The sequence below is a fragment of the Balaenoptera acutorostrata genome, chromosome 17 (genome assembly GCF_949987535.1).
Source record: "Balaenoptera acutorostrata chromosome 17, mBalAcu1.1, whole genome shotgun sequence".
Classification (NCBI taxonomy): domain Eukaryota; kingdom Metazoa; phylum Chordata; class Mammalia; order Artiodactyla; family Balaenopteridae; genus Balaenoptera; species Balaenoptera acutorostrata.
In genome coordinates this window covers 75,440,292-75,456,766 of record NC_080080.1, presented here as the reverse complement: position 1 = coordinate 75,456,766, position 16,475 = coordinate 75,440,292, and the positions used below count along the sequence as shown (strand labels likewise).

General features: G+C 40.8%; 1 protein-coding gene across 13 annotated transcripts in view; it reads right to left on the bottom strand.

Annotated features, from left to right (window-relative positions):
- CA8 (carbonic anhydrase 8) overlaps positions 1-16,475 on the bottom strand; it is a 240,120-nt gene that overhangs the window by 13,944 nt on the left and 209,701 nt on the right. For all 13 annotated transcript variants that reach the window (XM_057532108.1, XM_057532107.1, XM_057532104.1 and 10 more), the window contains one exon: positions 11,092-11,261. In XM_057532108.1, the coding sequence (XP_057388091.1) occupies positions 11,127-11,261 (135 nt within the window). In that variant the 3' untranslated portion in view covers positions 11,092-11,126. The remainder of the gene's footprint in view (positions 1-11,091; positions 11,262-16,475) is intronic.

The following is a 16,475-nucleotide window of genomic DNA, read 5'->3' as shown; positions in this document are numbered from 1 at the left end:
AGTGATGAAAAAAGAGACTTAGAGATATTAGGAACTTTGTCAAGGTCACACAACTAACTACCAGTGGAGTCAGAATGGAACCTAAGCCATCCCCCACTGAGGATGGGGGGACCTCCACGTTCACCCCAGTGTTCATGGTGACTGTCGCTGAGAGGAGTGTCTGAGAGATCCTTGTTGCTTCATTTTGTTCTGTACTGTTTGAATTTTCTGCCATGAATATGTGTCATATTTAGAGAAATCAAAGGGGTTACTCTTGCCACAGAAATTTCAATAGGTAAACAGAGATGAACACATTTCGAGAAAGTGAGGAGTAAAAAGGAGATGAGAAGGAGGTGGAAAGTATACAGAGTGATTGATTTTAAAAAGGGCAAAAACACCTTCAATCCATGGTGCAAGCACAAATTAGCGTTAACCCTTAGGGAGACTATTAGCAATGTGATACCAAAAATGAAAACACGGGTGTCCTTTTTCCCTAGAAATCTCATTCCGAGGAATTTACCTAAAGAGATAAGGAGGCAAAGATATACAAGGACTTCATAATTATCTGCCCTTTGTTATTTGAAAGGCATAGTGAAAAGAGCTCAGGGTTTGCAGTGAAACCTACCTGGGTGTGAACCCTGGCTTTGCCCTGTACTGGCTGTGACCCTGAGCAAGTTACTCAACCCCTTTCAGCCTCAGGGTCTCCATCTCTAAAACGGAAATAAAAGCACATGCCTCACAAGATCGTTGTGAGGATTAAATGAGATAAAATATAGCAGAGGGTCGGAAACATAAAAAAGCAGCTGTTCTTTCCCCTTCATCACTCACTAGTATGTGTCACTTAGAATGAATGGGTAAACTTTAACTGAAACTCAAGGACACATCAGATTGTTTGGTATATTCTATACAACTCTGCATCAAAGTATCATAAAACACTAAACTTAGCTTTTAAAGTTCTTCACAAGCAAACCTATGTTATACTATTCTGACACTTTCTCAGTCTCAATTAGCACTACACTAATTAACAAAACTGTGTTACACACTACAGCGCGTCACATTTTTCTTCCTCCTTCCCTAATCCCTAGTGTGCTGTAAGGGTGATTGAATATCTAATTACTTCTTAATTGAATGCACATATTATACATTTCTCACTAGGTTCAAGCTTAATGCTTTCAGTCCAGAAATCAAAGTCAATGAAATTAAGTTGAAGTGGGATTTGGGCAACTATTATAATGAGAGAAGGTTTGTATTATGTCTAATTATAAATAAATGTGGATTTTAGCATTATTTCCTATGGAAATATTTCAGGTCCAGGAATGTGCCGTAAGTGACTAATTTAGATGATTAATAACATTGTTATTCTTATTTACAATCTTTTATTTCTCATTATAGTGATTTAATTGCTGGGACCCAATAAATATAATCATTCTTGAAAGAAATGGTACCATTAGAGAACCACTGATTGTACCCATACTAAAATCGAATGAACACTCATATTTGTGAAAAATTACATGAGTTTCTCTGCACTGTAAAAGTTATAGGAACTCTCACATGCTGCAAACACAAGAAAAACATAAATCTTAGAATACTTGGAATATAACTGGTTACATTCATCAAAAATATTCATTTATGGCAAACCATAAAAAATATTACTATCAAAATGGTGTTCCAATTCAGTTCATACTTTACCGGGAGAGTATTTCATGAGGTTCTTTTTTTTTTTTTTTCCCTTTTGCATTATGCAGGATTAGAAGAACCTCTGAAGTAGGTATCTCATACAATGAAGGTTTGTTTGCTTGTTTGTTTCTAGATGTGGGGACCAATCATCTATAATAATTTAGCTGAAATTGATGACTGATTAAAAAAAATTTTTTTTTTAATAATAATTTAGCTGAAGACCTTTTCAGGCAGAAGACTCGATTAAATAACTTTTTGAGATCCAGTTTGACTCCATGCTTCTAAGATGTGTTTGAAAATATTTTCTGCAGACAAGCCCTAAAGACTTTTATGAGTTTCTAACCACTAAAAGTATAAGAATTCAGAACAGGCATTTAAAGAAGCACTATGATAGAAAACAGACCCATCCAAAACCAATGTGGTTTTATGGTTTTAACAATTAATTTTCTGTGAGAATGGTGTTACATAGTGGCAAATTTCTTGATTGGAGAAACCTCCATATTATCCAACAAATATTTCAGATTCTGTCCAAGATATTGGGCATTGTCTAGACTATTTTAGCTTTGTATGCTACCAAAACAAGTTTTCACTGGCATGTTTGTTTAATTAAAACTGAAGTATCACACCAGTCAGAATGGCCATCATCAAAAAGTCTACAAATAACAAATGCTGGAAAGGGTGCGGAGAAAAAGGAACCCTCCTACACTGTTGGTGGGAATGTAAATTGGTACAGCCACTACAGACAACAGTATGGAGGTTCCTTAAAAGAATAAAAACAGAGTTACCATATGATACAGGGATCCCACTCCTGGGCATATATCCAGAGAAAACTATAATTCGAAAAGATACATGCACCCCAATGTTCACTGCAGCACTCTTTACAATAGCCAAGACATGGAAGCAACCTAAATGTCCATCAACAGAGGAATGCATAAAGAAGATGTGGTCTATGTATACAATGGAATATTACTCAGCCATAAAAAGAAAGGAAATAATGCCATTTGCAGCAATATGGATGGACCTAGAGATTATCATACTAAGTAAAGTAAGTCAGAAAGAGAAAGACAAATATATGATATCACTTATATGTAGAATCTTAAAAAATGATACAAATGAACTTATTTACAAAACAGAAGTAGACCCACAGACATAGAAAACAAATTTATGGTTACCAAAGGGGAAAGGGGGGGGAATAAATTAGAAGTTTGGGATTAAGATATACACACTATTATATATAAAATACATAACCAACAGGACCTACTGTATAGCACAGGGAACTATCCTCAAAGTTTTGTAATAACCTGTAAGTGAAAAGAATCTGAAAAAGAACAGATATACATATAACTGAATCACTTTGCTGTACACCTGAAACTAACACAACATTGTAAATCAACTATACTTCAATTTTTAAAAAATGAAGTAGTCAAAAGAATAAGGCAAATCTATTTGTACTAACATATAAATATCTCTAAGACCTATATAGTTAAATTGACAATTTTTTGGTATGGCGCTTTTTTTTTTAATACTTTAAAATACATTGTTTCTCACCCTTGTGGGTGGCATGTCAGTACCTACTTTTCCCTTAACTGGTTTCTTCTTTAACAAACCCTTTTCCCTTCTTCAGGAGATGGCTTCCATCCCTAACAAAGGGCCTGGAGCAGGTAAGTTCCTCCACTCTCACGCCATGATCCTTCCATCACCCTCATGCCATTTCACTTCTATGCTGAGATTTCAGATCTCCTAGGTTTTGCTATATGTAAGCTATTTGCTATGTTTAGTTATGCTTAGTAACTAATACAAAAGAAAAGGAAAATATTAAAAAGAAGGTTGATCAGGGGACTTCAGTCTTTTCATCATGTTTCTGTATTTCCTCGATAACTGCTAACATCCAGCTACATATCAGTAGATGTAACGCAGGTCAATTTTCCAAAACTCATTCAAGGCTCTGCACCTTCACAGCTGAGACATTTAAGTCAGATGCAATCACCCAAACTTCCACTGCAGATGGGAATAACAAACTACAATACCGCCACCAGCCCCCAGCGACAGATGTCGCCAGTGAGTCCTGTCACCCTTTCGCACTGCGCTCAGCCGTGGACGCAGAATCCTTCTCAACACTCTCGACAGCTCATATCGGTCAATCAGAGTTGACGCGCAAGTTTGAGGGCTCTCTGTCACCCATGTCTTTTATTTTTACAAATCTTTCTTCAACAATCCTACGTAGAAGAGAGGGGGGTGTTCCTGCAACAGCCCAGGTGAGAGCTGATGCTAACTTTATGGGCTGTGATGATCACAGAGATGGATTTGGGAGCTATCCGAAGGCGAATCTGTGAACTGGACGATAAATTGGAAATGTGAGGTGAGGTGAGGTGAGAAGTGGTAAGTATGACTTGAATTCCTAAGAAAACTGGAAGAAAGCCAAGTCTGCGAAGGACGATCATATATTCAATCTTTTATATACTGAGTGTGAGACACCTTTGATGCATCCAAAAGAAAAGTGAGGCAAACGGTTGGGCATCCAATTCTAGAACTTAACAGAGAGACCTGGGGTCGGCAGATAAATGAGAGGGTCATCAGCATTTGGTGGTGACAGAGGCTGTGGGTGTAGATGATCCACCTACAAAGAGAGGAAGCACCACAGGCTGAGCCACGGGGACTCCAACAGCAAGTGGCCTCCAGGAAGGTCCCTTTGTGTGCTGGGCTTTCACGGTTCCCTGGCTCTACGATGAACCCGCTTTCCTAAGTGTCTGTGAACTTCATCATGGAAAAGAGGAACTGGAAAGGACAGACAGTAAATGAGGAAGAAACTGAAATGAATGCTTCTCTGTGAACAATGTTTTCTTAATAAGTCTCAAACTGGAAAAATAGAATTTAAAAACTGGCTTGAGGAAATTACCAAAAATGAGCATCCATGAGGAAAAAGACATAATACAACATGTTTAGAGGAGATAACCTGGTCTCGGTGATTTTCTTATGGAAAATATATGAAGTTTAAAATCATGAAATCTACTATATTTAGGGTATCATAATATATTAATGTTCAACATAAAAGCTGACCCATGACTGCAAGATGTTCTCTTTCCTTCCTCCCAAACACAATTTTGTTTAAATTCATGGGTGGGGAGGGGAATAAATCATTCAACAATTTTTACCCACAATCAATTAACATTTCTAATACTGAAAAAAGAAAAAAAGGACAGATACGGAAGCAGGGATTATTTTCCTTCTTTACTAATCTTGAAGAAATGTCTATACAGCTTTGATACTTTTCATTCTTGGGTTAAGAACAATTTTTGTATCACGGAATCAAAACATAATAGATGGGTTGACCACCCTTGGTATTTTGGCCTTTTCCTGAAATGATATTGAGATCCTTTAGGAAATCCATTCATTTTCGGGCAATTCTATAGGATACAGTAAATAGAAGATAGCTCTACCATCGAGCTTTCATTTCTCACCCTAATGCTGTGCATCATATTAAATTATTGGAGTGAAGTCAGTCCAAGTTCTATTGACTGAAAATATGGCTCTGAGCTTTCCATTTATCCTGAAAGGATAATAGCTTTTACCTACTTGGTCATTCAGAGTTGACATTATCCCTTTCCCACAAATCCCCTCCTTTTCCATAATGGCTTAGTCTTTTCTAACCTCCAACTCTGTTAGGTTATAAAAGAAAGCTGCTATGAAATTGATGCTAGCTATAGCATTTATTAAAGCTAAGAAGACAACATTATTAGTTGCAAAAGTATACATGGGGAAGAGTTCAGTACAGTCTGAATGTGACTTCAAAGACCCAGAACGGGTCTTTGCCCAAATATGAGGGTAAGTTTGACACAGGGATCAGAGATACTTGTTTAATAACCCTCTTTTTTCTTCTTCCTTTTTTCTGTTTTTTTTTTTCCTCATCTATTTGGAGCACACATATTTTCCCCTTTTAAGGGGGAGAAGGGAGGTTACTTTTTTTTCTGGAGAAAACATTTTTTATTCATAATTATATTAATTCTATGGCTAAAAAAATATGTTGTTTAATCATATTGTTTTGTTCTAAAGCTAAATCAACTCAAGAAACAGGGTTTTATGTAAATAATAGATCTCACAAATAGATAAATTGTTAATGTAATTGGAAATAATGTTGCCAAGAAATGTAGGATATTTATTTACCTGTTTACAGGGAGGTTATTTAAAGAGCTCTGTGGCATTGGTTTTTACAGAAAATAATTATAATTAACTATAGTTACTGTAAACATGTGTGCAGTTTAACAGTATTTGAGTCACAGGGGAAGCAGGCAAATCTTTGAACAGTCAGAATAGCTTTCTAAAAATTGGTTAATACTTAATGAAACAAACAGGCAAATAATCATTTCACTGGAAGGGTAGTATCAATATTATCATGCCAAGGGCAGCAAGGAAACTGGACATAAAGCTTGGTCTTATTTTGGTTTGTTATTAAGATTTGGTTCTCCTGCATCGTAAAGAAAGTTCAGTGGGTAAATTGGCTCCTAGAAATCTGAACTAGCCCTGCACCTGGGTGACTTATGTGCTAACTCTTTAAACAAGTACAAAACCATAGTTCATACTTCCTGAATGGTAATATAAAAAGTCACAGATAATTCATGGGAGTAATAAGTCTTGGTTATCAAAACCCTCCAGATGTCTAGACATGTCATGCAAAAATAAATGTCATTTTAAGTCCAAAAACTAAAATTATTTTAGTAAAGCATAGCTAAAATAAATCTGAATTATTTTGAACATTTTTTAGAGAACTATCAGAAAAAAAGTTTTTTTTCCTTTTCAGTTCCAAGAGCTTAAATGAAACATTCATGCATTAAATTCAAAGTCTGACTGTCAAATCATTTCACTTTAATAAAAATTTGAATTACCTGCCTTAGGGCATTATTAAATATCAAATAAAAAGCACACATCCATAAGTCTGATTTCCCAATATAATTTTTATGTAGCAGTATGACTAGATTTGTATTACACATTTCAAGATAAAAGGATCAAAAATGTATTCATAAAAGGATACGGTCAGAAGTGAAGTCGCCTTTGAAAGAATTTCTGCACCATTCTTATGGAATTTGGGGGAAAATGACCTCCTTTAAGTAATCTCAGCCACCAAGACTAGGACATAAATCCATCCTCTCTCTTAAAATATCTAAACTGCAATTAATCGAAGACTGAAAATTACACACTGTCCTCCTATCATACTATGAATATGAAGTATCTGAAATATATGTAATCTTTTCATAAACATTTAAGATAGTGTGTGTGTGTGTATGCAAGAGAGAGATAAAGTAGTGATGGTTATTTAAATATTTAGAGACAGGCAATTCTGGTGTAGGACCAGATATGGATCAAAAATTCAAGCCAATAATCTTATTTCATAAAAAGCATCATTTATAGTTACCGACATTCACAGAGAGTATACCAAACCTACACTGGGGAAGTTCATAAATTCACGTTCACCAACCTCACCGCCCTTCTCTGCCTGCCCTTCCATCTGGGTCGTGCCCGTAAGCCCTCCGGACCCTCACTCTGCACCCATCTCCCAGCTGCCTGGCAGCTAGAACCTCTTCTAGCTTCTACCCAACCCTCCTTAAACAGTAAAGCAAGTCGCGAAACGCTGTCTATAAACCGCCAGCTCCTTCCTTCCTGTGATAGCACACAAAGTGTCCATTCCCATAACAAAAGTCAGTCTCCACCTGTGCCGAGGACCCCATCCCCTGGCAACTTTTCAGGGACTTCACTGCTAGGACTCGGCCCTCGAGAAACAGCACCTTCAGCCCCGCCCATCCACTGGCTCATTTACCCCCCCCCCCACATACAGAAAAGTTTTACTACTTCTTTTGTTTAAAAAAGAAAAGTCTCATTCCCACCACAAAAAAGGAAATGATATATATGGGACATGACAGAGGTGCTAGCCAACGCTAAGGTGGGAATCATATCGTAATATAAAAATGGATCAGGGCTTCCCTGGTGGTGCAGTGGTTGAGAATCTGCCTGCCAATGCAGGGGACACGGGTTCGAGCCCTGGTCTGGGAAGATCCCACATGCCGCGGAGCAGCTGGGCCCGTGAGCCACAACTACTGAGCCTGCGCGTCTGGAGCCTGTGCTCCGCAACAAGAGAGGCCGCGATAGTGAGAGGCCCGCGCACCGCGATGAAGAGTGACCCCCGCTCGCCGCAACTAGAGAAAGCCCTCATACAGAAACGAAGACCCAACACAGCCATAAATAAATAAATAGATAATTTTTTTAAAAATGGATCAAATCAAAACACACATAGTACACCTTAAACTTACACAATGGTATATGTCAATTATATCTCAATTTTTTTAAAAAAGCCTCCTTCACTCCCCCCCACCTCCACCGTCACCTCAGCCTTCCGTTCCCCGCTCCGCCTCCCCTTCCCCCGCTTGTCTGAAGCTGCCATCACAAGGTATCTCCACCGCCTCCCTTCACGCCCAGCTTCTGCCCACTGCAATCGCCTCCATCGTCGTCCTGCCATCCTGAGCGCCACGTGGCGACGCTCCCTGACCTCTGTCCTGCAGTGCTTGCAACAAGCGGCTCTGCCAGGCAGGTTGCTTGGGTCCAACTTCCAGTCTCACTGCCCAATGGCTTTGAGCAGATGACCTAACTTCTCTGTGCTTTGGTTAACTTGTCATAAAGCATCCCGTAAGATTTGATGAACATCCGAGGTCATCCCCAGGTAGCATGAGAACATTATACGTACACACTTGTATGTATAAAATCTCTATGCCCACGACTCCCACATTCTGTTCAAACCTCTTTTCTGATCTCCGCTCTCGAAATTCCAGCTTCCTTCATGCCAGGCCCACTGTTGTGACTGACAAGCCTCTCTCAGTCCCCTCCCGCTCTCCATCTCAGACAGCCTCCTCCGGCTTCCCTCTTGTCACTCAATGGCACTCTAGCCACACAGTTTCTAAAGCCCCAAACCCCGGGTGTTATCTTTGATATTTCCATCTGCCCCCACCCTCGTCCAATTTATCCCTAGATATCACTTTCCAAGACCCTTTCACATATGTCAACTTCTCTCCATCTGTACTGCTCCTAGGCTGGTATCCATGCCTGCATGCCTTTCACCTTGGCTACCCAGTGGACCTCTAAAATATCCTTCCACCGCCACAGCCTGGCCCACAATAATCGGATCCATTCGTTCTCCAGCCACTGTGATCTCCTGAGAAGGCCACTCCCCTAAGAACGCTTAGATCTCAGCACACTGACAATGAAATAAAGATGTCTTAACACAGCTGCCGAGGCCCTCTAAGTCATAGGCCCTGCCTGACCTTCCCTTTTCATTTCCATACCCCAGACTCACAGGGCTTCTTTCAGGTGCATCAATGTATCAAATTCTTATCACCTCCACAGAGACTGGGCCCTCGGGGTCTCTGCAAAAGATATTCCCTCTATCTGAAATCTCCTTCACTCCATCTCTTGGTTCTTTTCATTCATGGAATTTATTACAGTTTGTAACTGTGTATTTTTTTTTAACATCTTTATTGGAGTATAATTGCTTTACAGTGTTGTGTTACTTTCCGCTGTATAACAAAGTGAATCAGCTATATGCATACGTATATCCCCATATCCCCTCCCTCTTGCGTCTCCCTCCCACCCTCCTTATCCCACCCCTCTAGGTGGTCGCAAAGCACCGAGCTGATCTCCCTGTGCCAGAAGTGTTAGTTTCTCCATTGTCAGGTTCCCCATCTCAGACTCTAGCTTTTATGAGGGCAGAGACCACATCTGTTCTTCTCATCTCTGTATACACAGAACCAGTCACATAGTAGGTGCTCAATAATGATTTCTGACTGAATGTTATTTTAATTCTTTAGCTCATCCGTGATAAGGCTCAGCTTAAAGCACTCTGGGATGTTCTCCATTGTTATCATATATGAATTACTGAAAGTTCCTTCTCATTCCTCCCACAGGTGACTTTGCCTGGCCTCATCATCATCATCTCCATCATCCCCGTCATCTACTGGCTGACACAGAAACTGAGAAGGAACGAAGGACTGGAACACGGTTGGCTGATACAGGACACACATAAGTTCTAAGGAATTTCTGATTTCCCTAACGACATCCACGACTCCAAGTGTTACGTGCCATGATGGATTCAAAGTAAAATCAACACGTTTCAACCCTTAAGAAGCTTGAAATCTGACACAGGAAATAAGAAATATACAAATAGCTAACTGGAAGAAAAAATGTGAAACAAGAGGTACAATATAAGGGACAAGGAGAGAATTCCTGCTGAGGGCGGTATGTGAGTTGGGCCTGTAGTCAGCTAGGGTTTCAAGGAGCAAAAGGAAAGGGGGGAAGGACTGGGTGAGCAAAGCACATTCACAGAAGAGAAAAGACAGATTGGCTGGAGTACTGGGTGCATGAGTGGAGTAATAATAGAGGGGCAAGAAAAATGGAGAGGGAAACACGCGGACAAAGTGATCACCCTTTAAAATTCCTATATCAGCTGTCTGGCTCCTGAGACTGTGAGCTCCCTGAGGCCAGAGATTTCTGTTCCTCTGTGACTCCCCGGTCCATCGCACCCTTCACACGGGATGAGAGTACGCACTCTTAACGGCCCATTAAACAGTCAGAACTCTTACCTGACTCCTAGGAAACTGTTCCAACAGACACTTCCCTCTTACGAGAAGCAGTGGTTTCCCAGCAACGCACACTGACCTAGGTACACGCCCTTGGGCAATCTACAAGGTGAAGAAGTAACCCAGTACAGAGGCATTTATGTCTGTTTTATCTTTTCCATGTTTGTGATGTTTTACTTTGTTAGTCCTTAAGGGTAAGGAATACATACATTGAATTCGATATATTAAAATGTACAGATTATGTTTTAATCAATACAGAAACATACTACATTCAGATAATTAGCAAGGGCTTCTTGATCTATCGAATGAAAGCACTTCCACAGGACAAGTATTTTCATTCATGCCAGATCTGCCCTCACCTACCTACCCCGATAAGCAAGACAACCAAATCTGCACTGAACAACAAGGGCCACTTTGGGGCTCAACAGGTCCCCCAGTCCCTTCCCTTACGCTCCCCCATCAACAGGAGGTGACAGCTGCAGTTTCAAGGGTGCAACAACATAGTAAAGTACCAAAGAGGTACTTGCGTGTCACTGTTCCCCTGCCTCAGGCACCTTCCCTTATGAAAGCTGATATTAGAGCAAAACTTAGAATGAAAGGCTGCTCTGCTCAAAAACATAAGGACTGTAGATTTCTGTCCAACACGGCATGAAATTTTTACAAACCACCTGACTTGTAATTAATGGGGCTTGAGAATGTGTCCTAGATTTAAATGAAGTGCATTGACATTGCAAAATTATGAGGATCATCACGAGAGTCGCTTTGGTGTGACAGGCTCATCAGCTGTGTACCTCGTTTTCCTTGCTTAATCCGAACATACCCAGATGAAGACGCACCGGCTCCTGCTCTCTTCAGCTACTGAAACGCGGCTCTAATGACTCTGTCACTGAGTGGCTGAGTGGGTCTAAAATTGTCTCCCAAAATCCCATCACAGCCTTCCACAAGCTCTGCCCCTTTTGCGTGTGTCCTCAGCCTTCGAAATTCTTCAATCTGAAAATAAAAGCAGAACAAAACAGATTAATCACAACAAGACTGCAGTTTCATCAATGGCTTAAAATATGAATAAATTTTAAGAATTTAGAAAGAGACAATTAAATTAAACTTCAAAGAGAGAAAAAGAACTTCATCCTTCCAGACCTAAGACATTAGACACAACCCCTGCAAGAAGAATGAAGACTGCAGAAGTAGGGATATGAAGGTCTGCAGACAACCCAAACTGCCATGGAAACCTGCTGGATCTGTCTGTACAAAAATGATACACACTTCTCTCAAGAAGCTCCTACGGCCGCCTGTGACATAATGAGAAAAAGTGAACAAATGAAGCAGTGTTCTGAAATGCTTCCCAAGTATCTCTTTAAGTAATGAATTCTGGTGTTACTGTATGCTAACACTGACCAGATGTTAAATGTAGTAGATGGAGGTTTTTTCATCAAAAGACTCTCTTTGATGTTTGTCTAGCCCTCTGGAGAGCACAGGTCCAAAGAGTGCCTCTGATTTTCCAAAAGTTTAAGCCCATCTTCCTCCCTTGGCAAGAGCGATTTTCAAGTTCATCTCCCTTTTCAGGAAGCCTCCCCAGATACCGTGGTTTCCTGTTACACACAAAGAGGTTCGCACAGTCCCACGGGACCGTTCCCATCAAGTGCACTGCAGTTTCCCTGACTTGCCGGATCTGCACCTCCTAAGAATCCATAGTCTGCCTGACACAACCCTCTGGGAAGTGTCTGAACAACAAGTAAACACGTGATAAGCATTCGCCAGGCTCACTGCCATCTAGCAGTTGACTTACTTCTGTTAAGTCATCGTCTGTTATTTCATTTAAATGCCCCATAAAATCACATGCCACAGATATTCTTCACTCCTTACACAAAAGGAGAAACTGAGGCCACATGGGTTAAGGAAGTTTCCAAATTAGCCGGGTCTGACAATTCCAAGCCCACCTGCTCCTTTCCCAGCTCCACAGCCACTCTTCAGAAATTCTAGTCATCAGTAGACCCTACATCTGGCATTTATCCCAGGATGTTGAGCAAATGTGATCTGAACAGCATCAATCCACCAAAAGTTCACCATCTGTGAATCAGAGGCTTCTGTCTACAAAGGTTCATACAGCACACCCACAGACTTCTCCCAATCATAAGGTGAAAAAAATGCGAGAGATTAACTAATTCAGGGTTCGAATAAAAGTCTAGAAACCCCTAGACTTTAGAGGACCCATGAAACTCCTGAATGACATGTAAAAATTTACCTGTGTAGTAGTTTCTTAAGAAGAGCTTCCTGACTCCAAAAGAGCTGAACCTCACAAGATTCAAACCATTCATGTATATGTCAGAAAACAAGAGTTGGGGAAAATTAAATGGCTTGTTAGATCAGAACCCAGCTTAGAAATTTGACTTCTAATGTTCTATTTTTCCACGTCTTCAAATACTGTTTGATTTCACTAAATGGGATAATAAGCCTGATCCAACTAGAATTGTCCTGTTTTTTAAAATAACTGCCACATGCTGTATTTATATACAAGTGCCAGTCAGCTAAGCCATTAGCTGTTTAATCTACATAATGGTCTTCCACTAGACCGTCACAGGGTCTTAGAAGGGGGAATATGGCAGCACCCATATTGCTTGCTGCATCTGAAAAATGTCTAGAGCCACGACGACATGAGAATCCCCTGTAAAACACATCTCTCTGAAATGCCAATTTTTCTGAAGTAACCACCCCGGGAACCCTTTAGTCACTTCAAATGGTTTCAAGTAGTACACACTGCGTTATCTCACGCTGAAATGAGACAGAGTGAGAAAGGAACAGAATAATATTCCAGGATAAAAGTCTTCAGCAAAATTCAAATGTCATGGCTGTACAGAGACTATCATTATCCCATATATCAGGATGTACGATTTCATCGATTTTTAATGCTACTCTACTTGAACACGGTATTTGTTTTTAGCCAATTTGAAAGAGAGAGATGGAGAGGACAGAGCTCCAACACTTCAGAGACAAGTCCTCACCTTCTGAAGGTAGCAGAGCTGAGCAGCCACTCTCCTCTGAACCCGGGTGGCAGGCCAGTGGGTCTAAGACATTAACTGCAACCTCCTTATTGCAGGACCCCGATGATTCACTCAAAGTTCAGCTTTCAAACTGCTTTCTTCATGAGTGCATTTAAAGGGCTAATTTCTAGGGTCTGAGGTTTGGCACTCATTAATTTTAGTAGTTTCCGAGGTCCTATGCACATCTTATAATAGACTTATTTTGACCTGCAGTTCATGTGTCATCATGTTAAAAGAGAAAAAAGAGAAAAATAACACATAAAAGTCGGTGTTCTCATCTTATTCTCTTTCATCACCAGGCGATGATGATACATGAATTAGAGGAACAGAATTCCTTGTGGTAGTAGTCAACTAGAGGGAACAAAGCAAATTGTACTTAAATAGTCCATATATGTGTATATATAATGAGATTTCATATATATATATACATACATATCTCTCCACCTTTCCTGTACTGAACCTTGTTGTTTTAGTTTCATTTTCTTCTACCCCATTATTAACTTTCTTTCTAAACTCATTGCTCTCTCTTCCTGACCTTTCATCCCTAAAACAATCCTCATTCTGTCACTGATCACTCCTTAATCCGATTTTTTTTTTTTTTTTTTTTTTTGAGGAAGAGCTTAGAGAAGAGAACTTTCTTTCCCCAGGAACACTGATGTAAACTTTCCTCTCATCCCAATCCCCAGCTCTGGGCTCGGCCACTGTCGTCCCATCATTAGGATAGTTACTAATGAGCCACACAGACCAAAACTTACTCCAGACGTAGAGATTACAGAGCTCGTGACTCCATGGGAAGTGCTCTGTATCATGGAAGATGCTGAAGAAATACACACAAACTTTCTCACAAGTCCCTAAAAATAACGCATTTTAAGAAAGGACAGAGGGAGTCTCGCAGGAGCAAGAGAAAGTCCTAGAGTTTCACTGCTTAAGGACAGTAGCCACCAGCAAGCCCCACGTGGCCACGAAGCATTCGAAATGTTGTTAGTCTGAACTGAGATGTACTGGAAATGTAGGATTCAGACACACAAAGTCAGACTTCGTATGAAAATAAGGATGTGAAAAATCTCATCAATGGTCTGTTATACTGATTACACGTTAAAATGATATTTTTGATTCACTGGGTTGAAACAGACTACCTGAATTAACTTCACCTGTTTATTCTGACTTTTTTTACTGTGGCTACTAGACAATTTTCTCTCACATATGCGGCTCGCATGGTGTTTCCATCGGACAGGACTGGTCTAGTGCCGCCCAGCACACCGGCCTTCAGGCACTCAGCATCCTGGTGTTACGACTGCTGACCTCAATTAGCTGGGGACATAAATGCGGGTAGATGAGAAACAGTGGTTCTCAAAGTGTGCTTCCTGGACTAAGTGCCCCAGACCCACCAAATCAGCAACTCAGGGGTGCGGCCCAGCAGTCTGTGTTTTAACATGCCCTCCCGGGGGGGATTCTGTTGCACACGCAAATTAGAGAAACACAGACACAGAAGAAAATGCACAACAGATGTTCCAAATCACTTGGAATCATTCTCAAACATAACCGTGCTGGGTTCCCGCAGCATCCTGGTCTTCAGGGTTAAAGGCCACTCACATCCCACATGGAGCATAAAAAAGCCTGTTCCTCAGAGGTCCAAGACCAGACGGGCTCCCAGACCCCACAGGCCACAAGCATCCCGTGCCAGAAATCGGGCTAGGAAGAGTCCCCCTTTTCAATCCACAGGAAGTCTGAAATGCGGAAGGATGAAGAAGAGGCAAGATGGGGAGGCAACAAAATTGAAGATGGTTTTCTGAGTTCTAACAGGCATATATCCACACGGTGAAAACCAATAACAACATCTATATTCCTCTGTTTCACTGGCGTTACTTGAAGTTGAGGGAGAAAGGAATAAACAAAGACAGACACATCTAATTTGGGAAAAGTAGGTAAGTTAAGAAATAGAAGCAGATGAGTAAGAGGAAAATGCAGAAAAAGTAGGGAGAAAAAAGACAAGAAAATGAGAGTAAAACTGAAGAATCAATTATTTGTGTGTGTGTATGCGCATGCCCACATATTTGTACATGTGCCATTATATCAAAATACCACGTTTGATCAATTCTGAATATTGTTCACATTTTAATGTCACTGTGAAATCAGAATGTGTCTTACAATTTCCGTTGTCAGATTTGATTAAATTTGGTATTTTTATTCTGCTTTCAGAATCCCATTCCCAAACGTAACAATTCAGCTGAGGGAATTCCCTGGTGGTCCAGTGGTTAGGACTCTGTGCTTTCACTGCCATGGCCTGGGTTCAATCCCTGGTCAGGGAACTAAGCCTCACAGTGCAGCCAAAAACAACCAAACAAAAACAAAAAAAAACAATCCAGGACTTCCGTGGTGGCGCAGTGGTTAAGAATCTGCCTGCCGATGCAAGGGACACAGGTTCGAACCCTGGCCCGGGAAGATCCCACATGCCGCGGAGCAACTAAGCCCATGCACCACAACTACTGAGCCTGCGCTCTAGAGCCCGCGAGCCACAACTACTGAAGCCCGCGTGCCACAACTACTGAAGCCTGCACGCCTAGAGCCCATGCTCCACAACAAGAGAAGCCACCACAATGAGAAGCCCACGCACCGCAACGAAGAGTAGCCCCCGCTCACCGCAACTAGAGAAAGCCCACATGCAGCAACGAAGACCCAACAGAGCCAAAAAATAAATTAATTTAAAAAAAAAAACAAAAAACAATCCAGCTGAAAAAAAAAATTTTTTTTTTACTTCGGCTTCCTAATGCTTAGACCACTGTTTATCTTACAGTAATTTAATGGTTACAGATCACTTTTTTAAATGTTTTAAATTACACTCATCCAAATCCATCCAATTGTGTGGGTTTTGTCCCCTAGCATAGGGTGTGCTAACCAGGAATAACATGAAAAAGTCAACCAATCAGGAGCTTCCCGTCCCAGATGCTAGAATTCTTAGTGCCCAGGAAGATGCAAATGGTCCACGACAGGCTTAGCTGTCAACACCACACTTCAGCCGCTGGCTCCTTCTCTTCCCCACACCCCTCCAGCGGTTGTGCATTTCCTAGGAAAGCATTATGATCTCGAGCTTTTTCCTTAATTACGTTGCAAGTGCAGACACTATTATCCTGTGATAGATGACGCATTTCAAGATACAATTGTTTCT